This window comes from Rhinoraja longicauda, chromosome 35 (genome assembly GCF_053455715.1).
Source record: "Rhinoraja longicauda isolate Sanriku21f chromosome 35, sRhiLon1.1, whole genome shotgun sequence".
NCBI classification, from domain to species: Eukaryota; Metazoa; Chordata; class Chondrichthyes; order Rajiformes; family Arhynchobatidae; genus Rhinoraja; species Rhinoraja longicauda.
Genome location: NC_135987.1, coordinates 15464287 through 15481798, shown reverse-complemented (window position 1 = coordinate 15481798; position 17512 = coordinate 15464287). Strand labels below are relative to the sequence as shown.

Below are 17512 nucleotides of genomic sequence, written 5' to 3'. Positions count from 1 at the left end.
TCATCCACATCAACCAAGTTACCTACATGAGCTAGTTTTGTATGCCTGTGCTTGGCGCATATGTGGTAAACCTTTCTTGTTGATGAACCTGTCCAAATGTCTTTTAAATGTTGTAATTCTATCCAGCTCTACCACTATTTCTGGCAGTTCGTTAGCAAATTTGCAGATGATACTAAGCTGGGGGGTAGTGTGAATTGTGAGGAAGATGCAATAAGGCTGCAGGGTGACTTGGACAGGTTGTGTGAGTGGGCGGATACATGGCAGATGCAGTTTAATGTAGATAAGTGTGAGGTTATTCACTTTGGAAGTAAGAATAGAAAGGCAGATTATTATTTGAATGGTGTCAAGTTAGGAAGAGGGGACGTTCAACGAGATCTGGGTGTCCTAGTGCATCAGTCACTGAAAGGAAGCATGCAGGTACAGCAGGCAGTGAAGAAAGCCAATGGAATGTTGGCCTTCATAACAAGAGGAGTTGAGTATAGGAGCAAAGAGGTCCTTCTACAGTTGTACCGGGCCCTGGTGAGACCGCACCTGGAGTACTGTGTGCAGTTTTGGTCTCCAAATTTGAGGAAGGATATTCTTGCTATTGAGGGCATGCAGCGTAGGTTCACTAGGTTAATTCCCAGAATGGCGGGACTGTCGTATGTTGAAAGGCTGGAGCAATTAGGTTTGTATACACTGGAATTTAGAAGGATGAGGGGGGATCTTATTGAAACATATAAGATAATTAGGGGATTGGACACTTTCGAGGCAGGAAACATGTTCCCAATGTTGGGGGAGTCCAGAACAAGGGGCCACAGTTTAAGAATAAGGGGTAGGCCATTTAGAACGGAGATGAGGAAGAACTTTTTCAGTCAGAGAGTGGTGAAGGTGTGGAATTCTCTGCCTCAGAAGGCAGTGGAGGCCAGTTCGTTGGATGCTTTCAAGAGAGAGCTGGATAGAGCTCTTAAGGATTGCGGAGTATGGGGAGAAGGCAGGAACGGGGTACTGATTGAGAGTGATCAGCCATGATCGCATTAAATGGCGGTGCTGGCTCGAAGGGCTGAATGGCCTACTCCTGCACATATTGTCTATTGTCTATTGTTGCGCGTATCCACCAATCTCTGTGTGGAGAAATTTGCTCCTCAACGTCTCTTTGTCTTCCTCCACTAATCTTAAACCTATGTCCTCAAATTTTAAATTGCCCTCCCCTTGGATAAAGACTGTGAACATCCAGCTTATCATTGCCCCTCATAATTTCATAAACCTCTAAGGCCACTCCTCAGCCTCCTTTGTTACAGGGAAAACAGTCTGTCCCACTGAGTTATTCCAGCACTTTGTGTCTTTTTTTTTTGGTTAATTGAATTATTTTCAAGGACGTGGAATTAAGATTGAATTCCATTGAATAGCATCGGTAATTACAGCAGATGACAGCAGATTTTGTTTTAGAGTTGGAAATTAAATAATTATCTTTAAACCAGAAGCGAAAGATGGAATACTCTTGATAAAATTATCATACTAGAAATATTGAGGGTGTGATGGATCAAATGTTTTTTTTACCCATGATAGACAATCTCTCTTTTCAATTCATTTTTTTCTCTGTCTGCAGGGCATTACATTTACAGAAGTTGAACATTTCTTCACTTTCCTGATGAACATTAATGACGTGGATACAGCACTAAGTTTCTATCACATGGCAGGGGCTTCCATTGATAAAGGTATAAAATGCTAACTGAATATGATCAATGGAATATTTAAGTTTGTGCAAGTACAACACAAGCTGTTAGAGGTTTAATACTGCTTTGCTGGAGTCTGTATCTAGTTAGTAATTGTAGATTAGTGTAATGGTGTCACTCATGTTATGTGTCATGCTTTTGTAGTTACGCCCCTTTAGCTTTTGGGTGGCCATGCACTCTACAGTAGACCACTAATCTACAGTAATATAACAATCTTTGCTCTTTTCTTTTCCTTCTGGACACACTCCATTTCATCATATTACGAGAAGGATACGGAGGCTTTGCAGAGGATGCAAAAGTGGTTTGCCAGATATTGCCTCGATTAGAGAGTATTCGCTATAAAGAGAGGATGGCCAGACCTGGAGTGTTTTCTTTAGAAGGTTGCAGGCTGAGGGGCAACCTGCCAGAAATGTATACAATTATGAAAGGCATAGATAGGGTTGACAGTCAGTCTTTAACCCAGGCTTACGAGATTATGAGGCAAGTTTTGACACAGTGTGGTAGGTGCCTGGAATGCCCTGCCTGGGAAGGCAGTGAGAGTTGTTATGATCATAACATTTAAGAGGCATTTAGACAGGTACATGAACAGGGAAGGACACAGACCATGTGCAAGAAAACAAGGATAGTTTAATTTGGCATCATGGTTGACACAGACATTGCTGGCCGTTCCTGTGCTGTGCTGTTCTTTGTACTAATGAGTGGTAAACCTGTGCAATTCTCCACCACAGAATGCAGTTGAAGCCAAATCAGTAAATATTCAAGAAAGAGTTAGAGATAGTTCCAGAGAATGAAGCGATGAAGGGAAATAGACAAAGAGCACGGTACCTTCCTGTTTCAGTATTCTATGCTAGTTTGCGCAAATCCTGAACAGATTTTATTTGGAGAATCAATTGTCTGTTCTTTGAGAGCATCTATTGGCAGCTCAAATGTCAGACTTCTAGAGTATGAAGTACTGTATCAGAAATCTTATCTTTTTTCTCAACAGCAACCATGAAGCAAGTTGCCAAGACGGTGGCACGAGTGGAGCTTTCTGACCATGTTTGTGATGTCGTCTTTGCTTTGTTTGATTCTGATGGTGAGTGAATCCAAAAAAATGATATATATTACTATCTGCCCCAGCTCCCAGCTTTCAGTTGCTTCTCTTCTGACATTAATTTCGAGATAGGCCATTAAGCACTGCAACCCAAATTTATTTTGCTAAATTTCTCTGTCTCTTCTCTTAACAACCCAGTCCCTGCTCCCTTCCAAACTTTAAAAGCCTCCTTAAAAAGACACCTTGAACTCTCCTTGTGCTTTCACCCAGCGCTGCAATTCCACTGCTCCTTCCTCTTCTATGTGCACAGCTTGGGCGGTCAGATTTGTTAGAATGTTCACCCAACACTGAACAAAATATATATTAGCAGTGTGTTTAGTTTAATTTAGAGATACAGGTCCTTGGGGCCACTTAGTCTGCGCCGACCAGCGATCCCTGCACACTAACACTATCCTACACACACAATAACAATTTACAATTATACCATGCCAATTAGCCTACACACCAGTACGTCTATGGAGTGTGGGAGGAAACCGGAGCACCCGGAGAAAACCTACGCAGGTCACCGGGAGAACATGCAAACTCCGTACAGACAGCACCCATAGTCAGGATTGAACCCGGCTGTCTGGCGCTGTCAGGCAGAAACTCTACCGCTGCGCCACTGTGCCGCCCGGGTATTTTCCTAAGAGTGACTGGCAGTTCCCAATAGTAGATCTGTCTGAAAACAGAAAACCTCCAGGTTCAGGAACAGCTTCATACCCAACAATCATCGGGCTCTTGAACACTGTACGTACCAACTAAACTACAAACAACAAATGCCTTGGTTGCATTAGGGACTGCAGGCTTTTTTTGCACCAATATTGCTTTAAAAAATATATATATATCTTTAACTTTTTTTAAATTATGTTATCTGTCAAGTAGTGTGTTATGCTCCGTCAAGCAAGAACTTCACTGTTTTCTGTACATATGACAATTAAACACACTTGCCTCTCATGACTCTTCAGCTGTCAACATATCACTTAGCAAATGTCAGGGAGCTTGGTTCACCTGTACAACTGCGGGCAAACACAGGAAGACCAAACTTGCTGAGGAGGGTTTTCCAGAGATTTTCTGATTCCCAGTCCAAATGGAAAACCTATTGGTATCCGTCAGCTGAGTGCCAACTTCCAAGCTGCATCTGGCAGGGATTCAACATTTTCATTTATTTCTGTGAAAAATTGACAAGTTTTAAATAATTTACAGGTTTAAAATCAATCTGGTTAACTCAAATGCTATTGTTTATTTTCAATCATTTTAATGCAGGATTAATTTTTGGAATTTCTTAGTGTCGCGTTGGTGTTGTTTGTGAGCTGCACAGTGGTTCTGCAGACAGTGCAGCCCCCTCACCTCTCCAGAGACCCAGCTCCTGAACTCTAGCATTGTATGTTTGGATTTTGCACTATCTCCCTTTCACGGCATGGTTCCTCCCACATCCCAGTGATTGTGGTGGGTTGATAGGTTAATTGGCTACTGTACATTACCTCTTGTAGGGAAAATCAAAGGGTGTTAATGAACACGTGTAGGGAGTGCAGATTCTATTGGGAATAAGGTCCAGGAGCCTGAGAATTGTGACCTCCTGGTCAGGAACAGCTTATTTCCATCAATGCACAGGCTCTCAAACACACTACACAACCCAAACAACAACTCTACCTTATCTGTGGACTTTGTATTGGTTACACTGCACACTTCAGTTTTCACAGAATATTACTGATAATTTATTGTATTATTTATTCTTGTACATTTATACAACACAATACAATATACAATATATCTTTATTGTCATTGTACAGGGGTACAACGAGATTGGGAATGCGCCTCCCATACGATGCAATAAATTAATTAGCTAGTCAGTATTTAATTTAAACAACCCAATGAAACAAATTGGAACAGTTTTAAAACAGAATAAAGTGCAAGTAGATCTGTGCGATGTGACCATCCGGCTCAGCAGGACCAGTTCATAGCAGCTATGGCCCTAGGGATGAAGCTGTTCCTGAGTCTGGAGGTGCGGGCGTAGAAGGCCTTGTATCGTCTGCCCGATGGTAGAAGTTCGAACAGACTGTTGCAGGGGTGTGAAGAGTCTTTGTAGATGCTGGTGGCTTTTCTGAGGCATCGTGTGTTGTCGATGCCCTCCAAGGCTGGTAGCTGTGTTCCGATGGTCCTCTGAGCTCTATGGACTACCCGCTGAAGAGCTTTCCTCTCTGCCTCCGTGCAGCTGAGATACCACACAGGGATGCCATGTGTTAGGATGCTCTCTATGGTACAGTGGTAGAATGTCGTCACACAATAACATTGTGTGTTGTTGCATTAATGTACTTGTTAAGTTGCAGCAAGTAAGAATGTCATTGTTCTGTTCCTGATGTACATGATAATGAAGCACTCTTGACTCTCACTTGATTCTTGAACTAAGTGGGGAAATGCTCTATAGGCAACATAGACGCTCAAAAAGGCCACCACCTATGTTGGAAGGAAATATGTAAAACTTTGACAATCTGTTCTGACTGGGGTGCAACTGAGAAAATTGTCAAAGCATTTCTGTGGAGAAAACTTCTTTACACCCCACCAGGTTATTACAAAAATCCAGAAGGCCCCAAACTTTCAACAGCTCACCAGCAGGGGAGCTTGCTTCTTTCAAAAAGTTGCCATTTGAAGATTCACTTAATGTAAGCACAGACCTAATGGGTTGGAACGTGAAATCCAAAATGGCCAGGAGATTCTGGGCATTTATGTTTCTCAATATAGGCTTCCTTCTTGCCCAAATCATATTCACTTTTTCACATTCACAGTCTAAAGAAGGGTCTCGACCTGAAACGTCCCCTATTCCTTGTCTCCAGAGATGCTGCAGTATTTTGTGTCTATCTTCGGTGTAAACCAGCATCTACAGTTCCTTTCTATTCACATTTTCTAATTGGATTAGAGCCAATTCCTAGTGTATCAGTATATGCCTGGTGTTCTGAGCCCAGCTGTAAACATGACCATAATCTCCAATAATTCCTAAGAGTTTCACGGCTTTTTGTCCAACTGTTTAAACCTTGGCCCTATTACCAGAGTTTAGCTGAAACTCTGACACCAGCTTAGTGAGTGAAGTTTATTCATTTTAAATTGACAATCTTTGGAAGACTGCAGGCTCCTGCTATATAGGATTCTGACACATGATGTGTACCTAACCCCATTATTCTTGGTTCCTTTAATGTGCTAGTTTTACTGGAACTGACCCTTGATCGTACACACATCTGTCTAAATGCCCTTAAGTACAGGCAGTCCTTGCGTTCCACAAAAGTTCCATTCCATGAGCCAATTTCTCTGTATATTAAAAATACCTATTTTCTACAATAACCCATATCATATCACTCTACATACACTTGCTCTAATTCTTTCATTTCATTGAATAAACACTAAGCTGCTCCATAATTAATCTAATGTAATATATATACTGTGTTCAATCATTAATAAATACAATGAAACATTTTGTTATTATCATTAGCTTAAAAAATTGCTTTCAAAATATAAATTCTAATTTCCATGAGTCAGGTCATTTGTAACCTGAAGACATCCTGTATAATTATCATTATACTTCATCTCTTGCTTTGGTTGTAATAGCCTTCTCTTCCATTTTATTGTGGGTAACTAAATCTCCAGGGCCTCAGATCATGTTGAACTCAACACCAGATGTTTCCTACATCCAGCAGCAACAGGCACTTATTTTGCTGTCACATCAGACATGTACAAAATTGTGCCTGTGAGCTTAAATTACAATTAAAACACAAAGTACTTGTGCTTTACACCAGGATAAGCGCTTAACCAAGAAAACCAAGGCCAAAATACTATCTAAACTAATTCTACAAACTTATGCTAAGGACAATAACTAACTCAATATGCAATAATCAGCTACCTACGTGTTAACAAGCACATTTTTAAAAAGCTGCAAGTATATAATTGGGGTGATCAAGTGGGCACCTCCCTTCATTGGCGTTTTGTTGAGTTAGGCCCACGACATCTCAGGAAGGCTCGACAGTTAGTTCTGGCATCCCCTCAATACCTGCTCTCAGTGCGGCTTTATTGTTGGAGTTGTTAATACTGTGAAATAAAAATAGAAAATCCTGGAAACACTTTGCAGTGCAGGTAGCTTGGAAAAGAGTTTATTTTTCAAGCAAATGACCTTTCATCAGAAGTGGAACATCTTACTCTATTTCCCTTCCACAGATGCTGTCAGATCAGAATTTTCTATCTTCTGTGCTTAAGAAGTGCACTGTTAAAATTGCAGAGCCTTGCATATCTGTGAAGTTGCCAGAGTGCCTGTCTTTGTGACTTAAGAAGCTTAATTATCAGCTGGAAGGATAGGATTAGCAAAAATCCGATCCTTACACAATAAATGTTATGCTTTGTGCCTGATTTTAAAATGTACCTTTTTATACACTATTTTAAACAATGAATTATGCAAAGACTATCTAAAGATTTTAGCACATTGAGATATTCTCCACATGCATAATTTAGACTGAGGTTCTGCAGAATCCAAGATGCTGAGGTGGTATGAATTTTTAGTGTTATTAATAATTAGTTTCTAAACTCTAGAGTCTGGATGGTGTGGTAAGTTAAAACTCTGGCCTTTTTAACCTGGGAACTGTCTGATGTGAGTCCATAGTCTTCAGCCAGGACTGATCGAGCCCTCAATCACCCTTCATTCTAAAGTTGACTTTCACAACATCAACTGGTGCCCTCTCACCCTGCTCCACAGTTGCATCTAAATGTATTGTTTCACAGTCCCTTTATCAGTCATGTTTTGGATCTTTACTTTTCTTGTGGAGATTGAAGAGGCCAGCTCATCAATTTGTTTGTGGCATTTCTCTAATGGGGGATCAGATCTGTTTCTTGCCACTGCGAAACTCTTAACGCCTGGGCCCACTCTGTTCACATTTCTCCAATTAATTCCCAGCAAAACAAAATTACCAGCTTTCACCTGTGCAAACTCAGTGGAGTGTACTCCCCCTGCATTACACGCTACCTTGCAGTAAGGTTCAGGAATAAAACACAAGGTGCTGGAATAACTCAGCAGGTCGGGCAGCATCTCTGGAGAGAATGGACAGGCGACATTTTGGGTTGGAACCCTTCTTCACGCTGAGTTCTGAAGAAGGTTCCCATCCCGAAACGTCACCTATCCATTCCCTCCAGAGATGTTGCCTGACTCGCTAAGTTACTCTAAGTTTCTTGTGTCTCCCCTAAATCCTGGGATATTGGCCAATTACTTGATCCAAAGCTAAACTTCCACTAATATTCAGAACCATGTGTTGTCTCTATATTGAAATGAACTTACCTCTAATCAGCCCAAGATCAAATCCTGCTGCCTCCCTTCTCTCTCTTCAGGTAGCCCCGGCTTTCACTCTCTCTCTCTCCCTCTCTCTCTATCCCTCTCCCACCTAAGTCACACTAGCTTCTCATTTTCACCCTACAAACAGCTTACAATGGCCTGTTTCCTTTATCATCGTTACTTTTTTGCATACCTTTCATTCTATTGTTCTTTATCTCTCCACATCACCGTCTATATCTCTCGTTTCCCTTATCCCTAACCAGTCTGAAGAAAGGTCTCGACCCGAAACGTCACCCATTCCTTCTCTCCAGAGATGCTGCCTGCCCCGCTGAGTTACACCAGCTTTTTGTGTCTGCCTCCCTTTATGTGACCTTGGCTTCTCTTTGCCATAAGTTGCTTCCCCTGCATCATGGACACAGCTGTTCCAGCTTACATCCTTCGGCTGTTGATCTGAGAGCAATTCTTTGCTCATTTCCCTTAAACGTTACCAGTCCACATTCATGTCATGGAGCTGAGACAAGATCTGCCCTTTTTAGATAATATTCATGATTTTCACCCAGCTCCTCTCCAAGAGTCGAGAGCGTTTTATTGCAATAGAGCAATGCAATTTTCTCCCAATTTGTCTTCACCCCAGTTATTTTCTGGCGATTGCTTCAGATCATTGTGTGATCACGTCGTATCTTACCAGCATGAATATATTTGGCTCACTTTTATAGTGAGTGTTTACTTTTCTTCTTAACAAGAACAGTAAAGAGTAGTTAAAATGCCATTAAGATTTACAATATAATAAGAATTGACTGCTAAATCTTGATTTAAATGAATCGGATGCTGTCAAGAGCACTCGTTGGCAAAATGTGCTGCTCTCTTGCATTTCACCCCATGAAATATGAGAAAGTCTGGGAACTTTGTAACCGTGTTTATTCTTTTCGGAGCTGCTTCTTAGCATAACATGGTATCTGAAAGGAATAATGATTAAGGAGGAATCGCCTGCAGAAATCAAGTCATCATTTAGCTGTTTCAGCTAGAGCTTCTACGTGAAACCCCTGAGCTCATACCAGTAAGAATGTTTGGGTAGTAAAACAGGCAGCTGTTACTGGAGGGTGATTTAATTCTGTCTGCCTCGTACGTTTACTGAATACCTTACCTTGAACCAGTACTGCGAATGGGGCTTGAGTGACCAAGCCAGGTGCAACACCACCCAGTTATTCTGGAGAGAAGGAATGGGTGACGTTTCAGGTTGAGACGTTTCGGATCGAGACCCTTCAGTCTAATGAAGGTTCTCCACCCGAAATGTCACCCATTCCTTCTCTCCAGAGATGCTGCCTGTCCCGCTGAGTTACTCCATTACTTTGTGTCTATTTTTGGTGTAAACTAGTATCTGTAGTTCCTTCCTACGCACCACCTAGTTATTGTTGCCTGATCTGCATTTGAAATAAAATAAATGTGCAGTCTATTCAGAACATAACTCTGTGGCTGTAGAAGAGAGATATAGCAACTTCATTCTCTGTAAGGATGGGATAAAATACCAGACGACATGGGCTATGAATTAGGAATTGAAGAGTAAACTAGGAAGTCACAAAACTAGCTGAAAATGCCACTGAAGACGAAAGAGCGAGCGTACATGACGGTGAGGGCTACAGGAGCTTGAAGAACCAGAGGCCACTTATTCCCCAAACCCAAAGATTCTCCGGCAGTCAAGTTTGCTGAGCCTGGGGAAGAGCAAAGGGGAAATCCCATCCTGTCCCACTACTCATTCACTGCCACTCTGATTATATGAAAACGTCGCACAGTACAAGTAGGCGCATCTCCGGGGAGTGTTGCTGCACCTGACTTAGTTAGTTAAGCCCTGTTAGCAGTGCTGGTGTAAGGTACCGTTCAGTAGTTTAGTTTAGAGATACAGGCCCTATGGAAACAGGCCCTTCAGCCCACCGAGTCAGCGCCGACCAACGATCCCCACACATTAACACTATCCTACACACACTAGGGGCAATTTACAATCATACCAAGCCAACTAACCTACAAACTTGCATGTCTTTGGAGTATGAGAGGAAACTGGAGCTCCCGGATAAAACATAGACAGGAAACAAGGAGAACGTACAAACTCCGTACAGACAGCACCCGTAGTCAGGATCGAACCCGGGTCTCTGGCGCTGTAAGGCAGCAACTCTACTGCTGTGCCACTGCCGCTTGTGTTGGTGCACGTGGCTTGGTTAATGAAGACCTGTTAGCAGTGCTGGTTTAAGGTAACGTTCAGTACTAATACAAGGCACCCAGCGAGAGAATGTAGTTTTCCCACAGCACTTTAACTCGCAGTGTCAGTCTGCTAGGCTAGGATTTTCACAGCACTGCACTGATTCTCGATACAGATTATACACTCACTATCTGGATAGGGCTTAAAATCAGAATCGACAACCTAGCCAATGAGGCAAACTGGCACTGGGGAGAAGCCGTGTGCATGGTAATAGGGGTCGGTATAGATTGCATCTCTGTTTGCACTTGCAACATTACAGTCTGGTTTGGGAACAGCTCTGCCCAGGACAGGATGGCCCTGCAGAGAGTAGTGCGTTCGGCAGAACGCACCATGGGAACTACACGTCCCCCTGCAGGACCTATACATCAGGAGGTGCAGATCCAGAGCAAGTAAGATCATGAGGGACCCCTGCCACCCCAGTAACGGACTGTTCCAGATGCTACGATCAGGCAAACGCCTCCGCTGCCACGCTGTGAAAACGGAGAGGATGAGACGGAGCTTCTTCCCACAGGCCATCAGGACTGTCAACTTTTATAACCCCAGAGACTAAATTTTTGTCGACACTAATAGTAACTTATTAACTTTATTTATATGCTGTAACTGTAATTCTTTTTGTGCACAACCCGCAGGCATTGCCACTTTCATTTTACTGCACATCGTGTATGTGTATGTGACAAATAAATTTGACTTGACTTGACTTGGGTGTTCAGAAAATCTTCCCCAACTCAATTTTTCATTGAATTCATCTGGTGACTTGGATCAGATTGTCCTTTTGCATGCTGTCAACCTGTGAAAGTATAAAAAGTAACCTGGCCCTGCTCGTGATGTTTCTGAACATTTTCACAGCAAATAAGTGGCATTTTGATTTCCTTGTTGAATGTATTTAGTCGGTGCAAGGACTTGTGGCTAATGGTGCAGGTTATTAATAGAGGGTTGTTGAAAATTGTCTTTCAGGCAACGGTGAGCTGAGTAACAAGGAGTTCATCTCCATCATGAAGCAGCGGCTAATGCGTGGCCTGGAGAAACCCAAGGACACGGGCTTCACTCGGCTAATGCGTGCGATGTGGAAATGCACCCAGGAGACGGCCTGGGACTTGCCCTATCTATCCAAGTAAAGAGAAAGTAGAAATGCCTCGGTTACACATCAGCCCTGAGCATCTTTAGAATCTAATCTCAAGATTATCGGAAGGACTGACCTGGGATGTGCTGATGCCTTAACCCGTGGAACGTAGAACTACTGGGGTCTTATCTTCCAATTTTGCCTTGCCTTTTTCTTTTAAAATGTGGGAATTTTGCATGACAAATTGAATATGTATCCCAGTGGGTGTGAAGCAGCAATTTACTCTTAAGATATTGACGGACTGAGGGCGTGTATTTGTTTCTTGCAATCTGCAACCAACGTGCTCGTGGACCAGTGTTGGCAGTTACTTTAAATGAGCTCAATTACTACGATGCTCACCAGCCATCAAAGTAGTGAAAGTCACCACAGCACACAGCTTGTGTTCACATGGGGTCTCTGATGCTAACACCTGCAGGATTAGATTCACTTCTGACCGTGCTGCATTTCACTCTCACAGAACATTTACTGTCAGACTTCCCAAAATGATGGCACAGGTCTTTCCCTTTCTCTGTGGGGTATGTCTGCTGGGGTGATCTTGCTCTGACCCCCACCACATGGATCTGGAGGTCATCTTACAAGAGGAAACCAAAAAGTTAAACAAAATGTCTTTTTTTAGATCTTCACATGGTTCAAAATCTGTTATCTTAGAATTAACCACATCCATTATTGGAGAAATTGTTTAGATCAGAAATTCTGTTTTTCCTCCCACACCCCAAGCTACTTTGTTATCGTGGACCCCTCAAGGACTCTTCGTCCATTGTTTCTGCTGTCAGTCCACTTTTGACACGCTGGGTTAATGTGCATCAATGCAGAGGAAAATTCCATCCATCCAGCCAGCAAGGGTATGGGTTAATACATCCAAATCAGTTCTGGAAGATCCAGAAGAGATTATGTGAGAGAATAACTCGAAACCTGGCCCCAAATGAAGGGGATTAAGCTGGGCAGATTATCAATGTCATTGCACGAATGTTGTGAATAGTTTTAGTGAATGGTTTTACTAGTCTGAAGGGTCTCAACCTGAAACATCACCCATTCCTTCTCTCCAGAGATGCTGCCCATCCCGCTGAGTTACTCCAGCATTTTGTGTCTATCTTCAGTAAAACAATGGAATCGGGGTAAATGTTTGAAAGTTCAGATCAGCTAATAAAAGAAAGTACTCTTTCCCATTTCCCAAAATGAAATCATGTAGGTAAAATTTATTTAGATAAAAGTTCTTGCAGCGAATGCCTGATCTAAAATTACAGACTCGGTACTTGAAGTAGGACTTGAACTCGGAAAGAGACAAAAGGTGCTGGAATAATATATTTGTCTTTTTTGTAAACCAACATCTGCATTTCCTTGCGTCTTGAAATCAGAAGGCAGTCACTAGGTAGAATCTTTGCATCCGGTAACAAATGATTTTTGCTTGTTTTTGATTAAAAGAAATAGTGGGTTTTTATTGCTCCATGCTAATCAGTGCCGAGTGATTCTCTATTGATGCACCTTTCTTCAATAAGTTATTTGTGATACCTATTAGAATAGTTGTCTCAAATATGACAATGCAAGAATAATCAGGAGTATTGCTGTGATTATTGTAGCTTCTGCAGAACCATTTTCTCCACCCTTTTTCCCCCCAATGAGCAACATTGGCTAAAGCATTTTTTAAAAAAAATTCTAAGGTTGTACCTTTAAGGTATTGATACAAAATAAAGTATAATGTTTTATATCTTCAGAAATTATTTGAAACTGCACTTTCCTTTCATTTAATTGCAGGACTAACATCTGGTGACGAGTGTTTCATCAACATCTCCCCTCACAGTCCCTGGGAGCCAGAGGCTAGAGTTTCTCATTCCAGTTTTAATTCAATGCTTATTATGGATTTGTGTTTGCCATTACTGCTCAAGCAATTCTCGCTGCTGCTACCAATATAGAAGTCTATAAATTATCAGCAAGGGCAGCTGGCAAACCTTTAACGCATTTATATGGCAGTCCAATGTCTGCCGTTTTAATGAATATGTAGACACGTATTTTCTATGCAGAATGGCCAGTATGGTTTCAATATTTACTTGTTCATTAGAAGGGAATCCTTTTCAGGCAGTTCTACAATAAATACAAATGTCAAAGCTATAAATTAAAGTCTGAATTAAACACCTTTCTGTTATTGTCTCGTTATTTTAAGCTGGTTTTAGAAGGGTTGCAGAAGAAGTTTACCAGAATGGTGCATGGATTAGGGGGAATTAGGTAAAGGGAGAGGTTGGACTGTTTTCACCTGAATGCCAGAGGTTGCAGGGAAAACAGAGAAGTCTCTAAAATTATGAGAGGCATAGACAGATGCTTTTTCCCCACGGTGGAAAAATCAAATACAACAGGACATAGCTTTAAGGTGAGAGGGGCAAAGTTTAAATGAGATATGTGGGTCAGGTTTTGTACTTGGTGAGGGTGATGAATGTTGGGGATGGTGGTGGAGGCAGATACGATAGAGGCATTTAAGAGACTTTTGCATAGGCTTATGGATATGGAGGGATATTAACTAGTTGCAGGCAGATAAAGAGTTTGTCTTGGTGTCATGTTCAGCACAAAACACTGAGCTGGGCAAGTCACTGCTCAAATTCTGATGCCTGTTGAAGTCCAGGTCTGGTAGTTGGAGGAGTTGCTGCTACAAGTCCTCCTTCCAGCACTGCTTTTGTGAAATCCCATCTTGTAAACAAGAAACTATGTGGGTAAATTACCAGCAGATATACACACAATCTACCTTTTGACTCTTCTGATTTTCGACTGCCATTTGGGTGTGAAGTTACATACACTGGATAAACTGCAGATGCTGAAATGTTGAGCGAAACACGAAGTGCTGAAGGAACTCAGCAGGCCAAGCAGCATCTGGGGAGGAATTGTCCAAAGAAGTGTCCTGACCCAAAACATCACCGGGCCATTCCCTCCCCAGATATTTAGAGTATTGTGTTCAGTTCCGGGCATCATGTTATCGGAAAGATATTGTCATTTGGAGCGCAGGAGGATGAGGAGTGATCTTATAGAGGCATATAAAATCATGAGAGGAATTGATCGGGTAGATGCACAGAATCCCTTGCCCAGAGTAGGGGAATTGCGGACCAGAGGATATAGGTTCAAGGTGATGGGGAAAATATTTAATAGGAATCTGAGGGGAAACTTGTTCACACAAAGGGTGCTGGGTGTATGGAACAAGCTGCCAGAGGAGGTAGTTGAGGCTGGGACTATCCCAACGTTTAAGAAAAAGACAGGTACATGGATAGGACAAGTTTGGAGGGATCTGGACCAAAATCAGGCAGGTGGGACTGGAGTAGCTGGGACATGTTGGCCGGTGTGGGCAAGTTGGGCTGAAGGGCCTGTTTCCACACTTTATTTGAGGAAGGATATTCTTGCTATTGAGGGCGTGCAGCGTAGGTTCACTAGGTTAATTCCCGGAATGGCGGGACTGTCGTATGTTGAAAGGCTGGAGCAATTAGGCTTGTATACACTGGAATATAGAAGGATGAGGGGGGATCTTATTGAAACATATAAGATAATTAGGGGATTGGACACATTAGAGGCAGGAAACATGTTCCCAATGTTGGGGGAGTCCAGAACAAGGGGCCACAGTTTAAGAATAAGGGGTAGGCCATTTAGAACGGAGATGAGGAAGAACTTTTTCAGTCAGAGAGTGGTGAAGGTGTGGAATTCTCTGCCTCAGAAGGCAGTGGAGGCCAGTTCGTTGGATGCTTTCAAGAGAGAGCTGGATAGAGCTCTTAAGGATAGCGGAGTGAGGGGGTATGGGGAGAAGGCAGGAACGGGGTACTGATTGAGAGTGATCAGCCATGATCGCATTGAATGGCGGTGCTGGCTCGAAGGGCTGAATGGCCTACTCCTGCACCTATTGTCTATTGTCTATTATCACTATGTATAAAATCTCACTCTGTTGCCTGACCTGCTGAGTTCCTCTCGCACTTTGTATTTTAGTGAGCTAGGCATTTGAGATAAATCTCAATGAAGTGTAGATGTTTTCCATTATTTGACTGGACCGTAAGCATTGGTTGCTAACATTTCCAACATTGCATCTCCTAAGTTGTCTCTCACACTTGCTCTCTCCCTGTTCCGTTTTTTAAAAAATTTGGTACCTTTCCGAAAGCTGCAACTAATTCTGCTGCCGATACGATCTAAATCCTGAATGCACTTTATATGAAAGACTTTCCACTGCTTCTTTATCCCTCATCTGAAATCTGTTCCTCTGCTCGTTGAACCGCCATTGAAACCAGCCACTCCTCTGTTTAAACATTCACGACTTTAAACACCTCTGCCGCATCTCTGAGGAGAACACGCTGGTTTTTCCAATTTTTCCATGTAGCCCATCTCTTATTTAATAGGAATTAAAAAAGAGGGGCCATTGACAATAAATTGCCATAGAGCCACATTTACAGTTGCCTGCTGTGCGGATGCTAAATTTACAATTTAAATGCTCCTGCCCATCTGTGACATTTTGGAACAATAGAGTAGTCCCTGCTTTAGTTCTGCATCAGCTATCTACTGATCTCTCTTCTTGGCAGCTCACAGTGCTAATGTGAATGTGTTGGTATTCATTGACTGTGCAGTGCTTTGCTGCAATCTCAAAATGCGCCACAAAGTCCTTGTGATGTGGAGGACACGTTCCCTTTGTCTTGCCTAGGTCAAGTCAAGTCGCCAAGTAAGGTTTGTGGTCGTCTGCACAAATACGCCGCAGTACATGTACAATGAAAGACTTGCTTGTAGCTGCGTGGCAAGCAAGGAGCCTCAAACAGCACACACAAAAAAATATATATGTAAATTACACAATCTCGACAAGACCATAGAATGCTTGGGGTGCACACTGGTACAGCTGCTTGGGCTTCTGCCACCGCACCAGAGACCCAGGTTCAATCCAGGTGCTGTCTGTGTGGAGTTTGCTCGTTCTCCCTGTGGCCGTGTGGGTTTTCTCCCACGTCCCAAAGACCCTGCATTCGGTTTGTAGGTTAATTGACCTCTAAATCGTCCATTGAAGGTATTTATTCACAAAATGCTGGAGTAACTCAGCAGGTCAGGCAGCATCTCAGGAGAGAAGGAATGGGCGACGTTTCGGGTCGAGACCCTTCTTCAGACTGATGTCAGGGGGGCGGGACAAAGGAAGGATATAGATGGAGACAGGAAGGTAGAGGGAGATCTGGGACGGAAAGAGAGGGACAGAGGAACTATCTAAAGTTGGAGAAGTCGATGTTCATACTGCTGGGCTGCAAGCTGCCCAAGCAAAATATGAGGTGCTGTTCCTCCAATTTCCGGTGGGCCTCACTATGGCACTGGAGGAGGCCCATGACAGAAAGGTCAGACTGGGAATAGGAGGGGGAGTTGAAGTGCTCAGCCACCGGGAGATCAGGTTGGTTAAGGCGGTCTGAGCGAAGGTGTTGAGCGAAACGATCGCCGAGCCTGCGCTTGGTTTCGCCGATGTAAAGAAATTGGCATCTAGAGCAGCGGATACAATAGATGAGGTTGGAGGAGGTGCAGGTGAACCTCTGTCTCACCTGGAAAGACTGTTTGGGTCCTTGGATGGAGTTGAGGGGGGAGGTAAAGGGACAGGTGTTGCATCTGCTGCGGTTGCAGGGGAAAGTGCCCGAGGATGGGATGGTTTGGGTAGGAAGGGACAAGTGAACTAGATCGTCCACAGTGTGTAGGGTGTGGATGCGAAAGTGGGATAATACAATAATATAAAGCTCTTATGAATGGACGATCAATGGTTAGCATAGGTTCAGTGGTCGGTGAGCCTGTTTCTATACTGCATCTCTAACCTAAACAGTTTTTTTTAAAGACAGAGTTTAGTGCAAACAAAAATTAGAATACAAGTCTGTGGTAGTGCAAGAAGTGTCAATTGAAGTGTTCAATTTCAAGGTAGGATTTGGATTTCTGCAAGCAAGTTCAAGAACCTGGTGGTGTGAGAAAGTGGCTGTTCCTGAACTTCCGCCAAATTCTTGAGACTCACTGAAACTGTCTTTATCCCTTTGCTTGCTCCTTGTCACCGCTTCACAATTTGCCAACTCACCTTTGTGTTGGATGGAAA

At 42.8% G+C, this 17512-nt stretch overlaps 1 protein-coding gene across 1 annotated transcript in view; it reads left to right on the top strand.

The window, feature by feature from the left end:
• Positions 1 to 13606, top strand: part of micu1 (mitochondrial calcium uptake 1) — a 76712-nt gene extending 63106 nt beyond the window's left edge. The window contains exons 11-14 of the mRNA XM_078428272.1: positions 1589 to 1697; positions 2701 to 2790; positions 11295 to 11451; positions 13213 to 13606. Coding sequence (XP_078284398.1) covers positions 1589 to 1697; positions 2701 to 2790; positions 11295 to 11451; positions 13213 to 13228 — 372 coding nt within the window. The 3' untranslated portion in view covers positions 13229 to 13606. The remainder of the gene's footprint in view (positions 1 to 1588; positions 1698 to 2700; positions 2791 to 11294; positions 11452 to 13212) is intronic.
• Positions 13607 to 17512: the final 3906 nt, after the last annotated feature.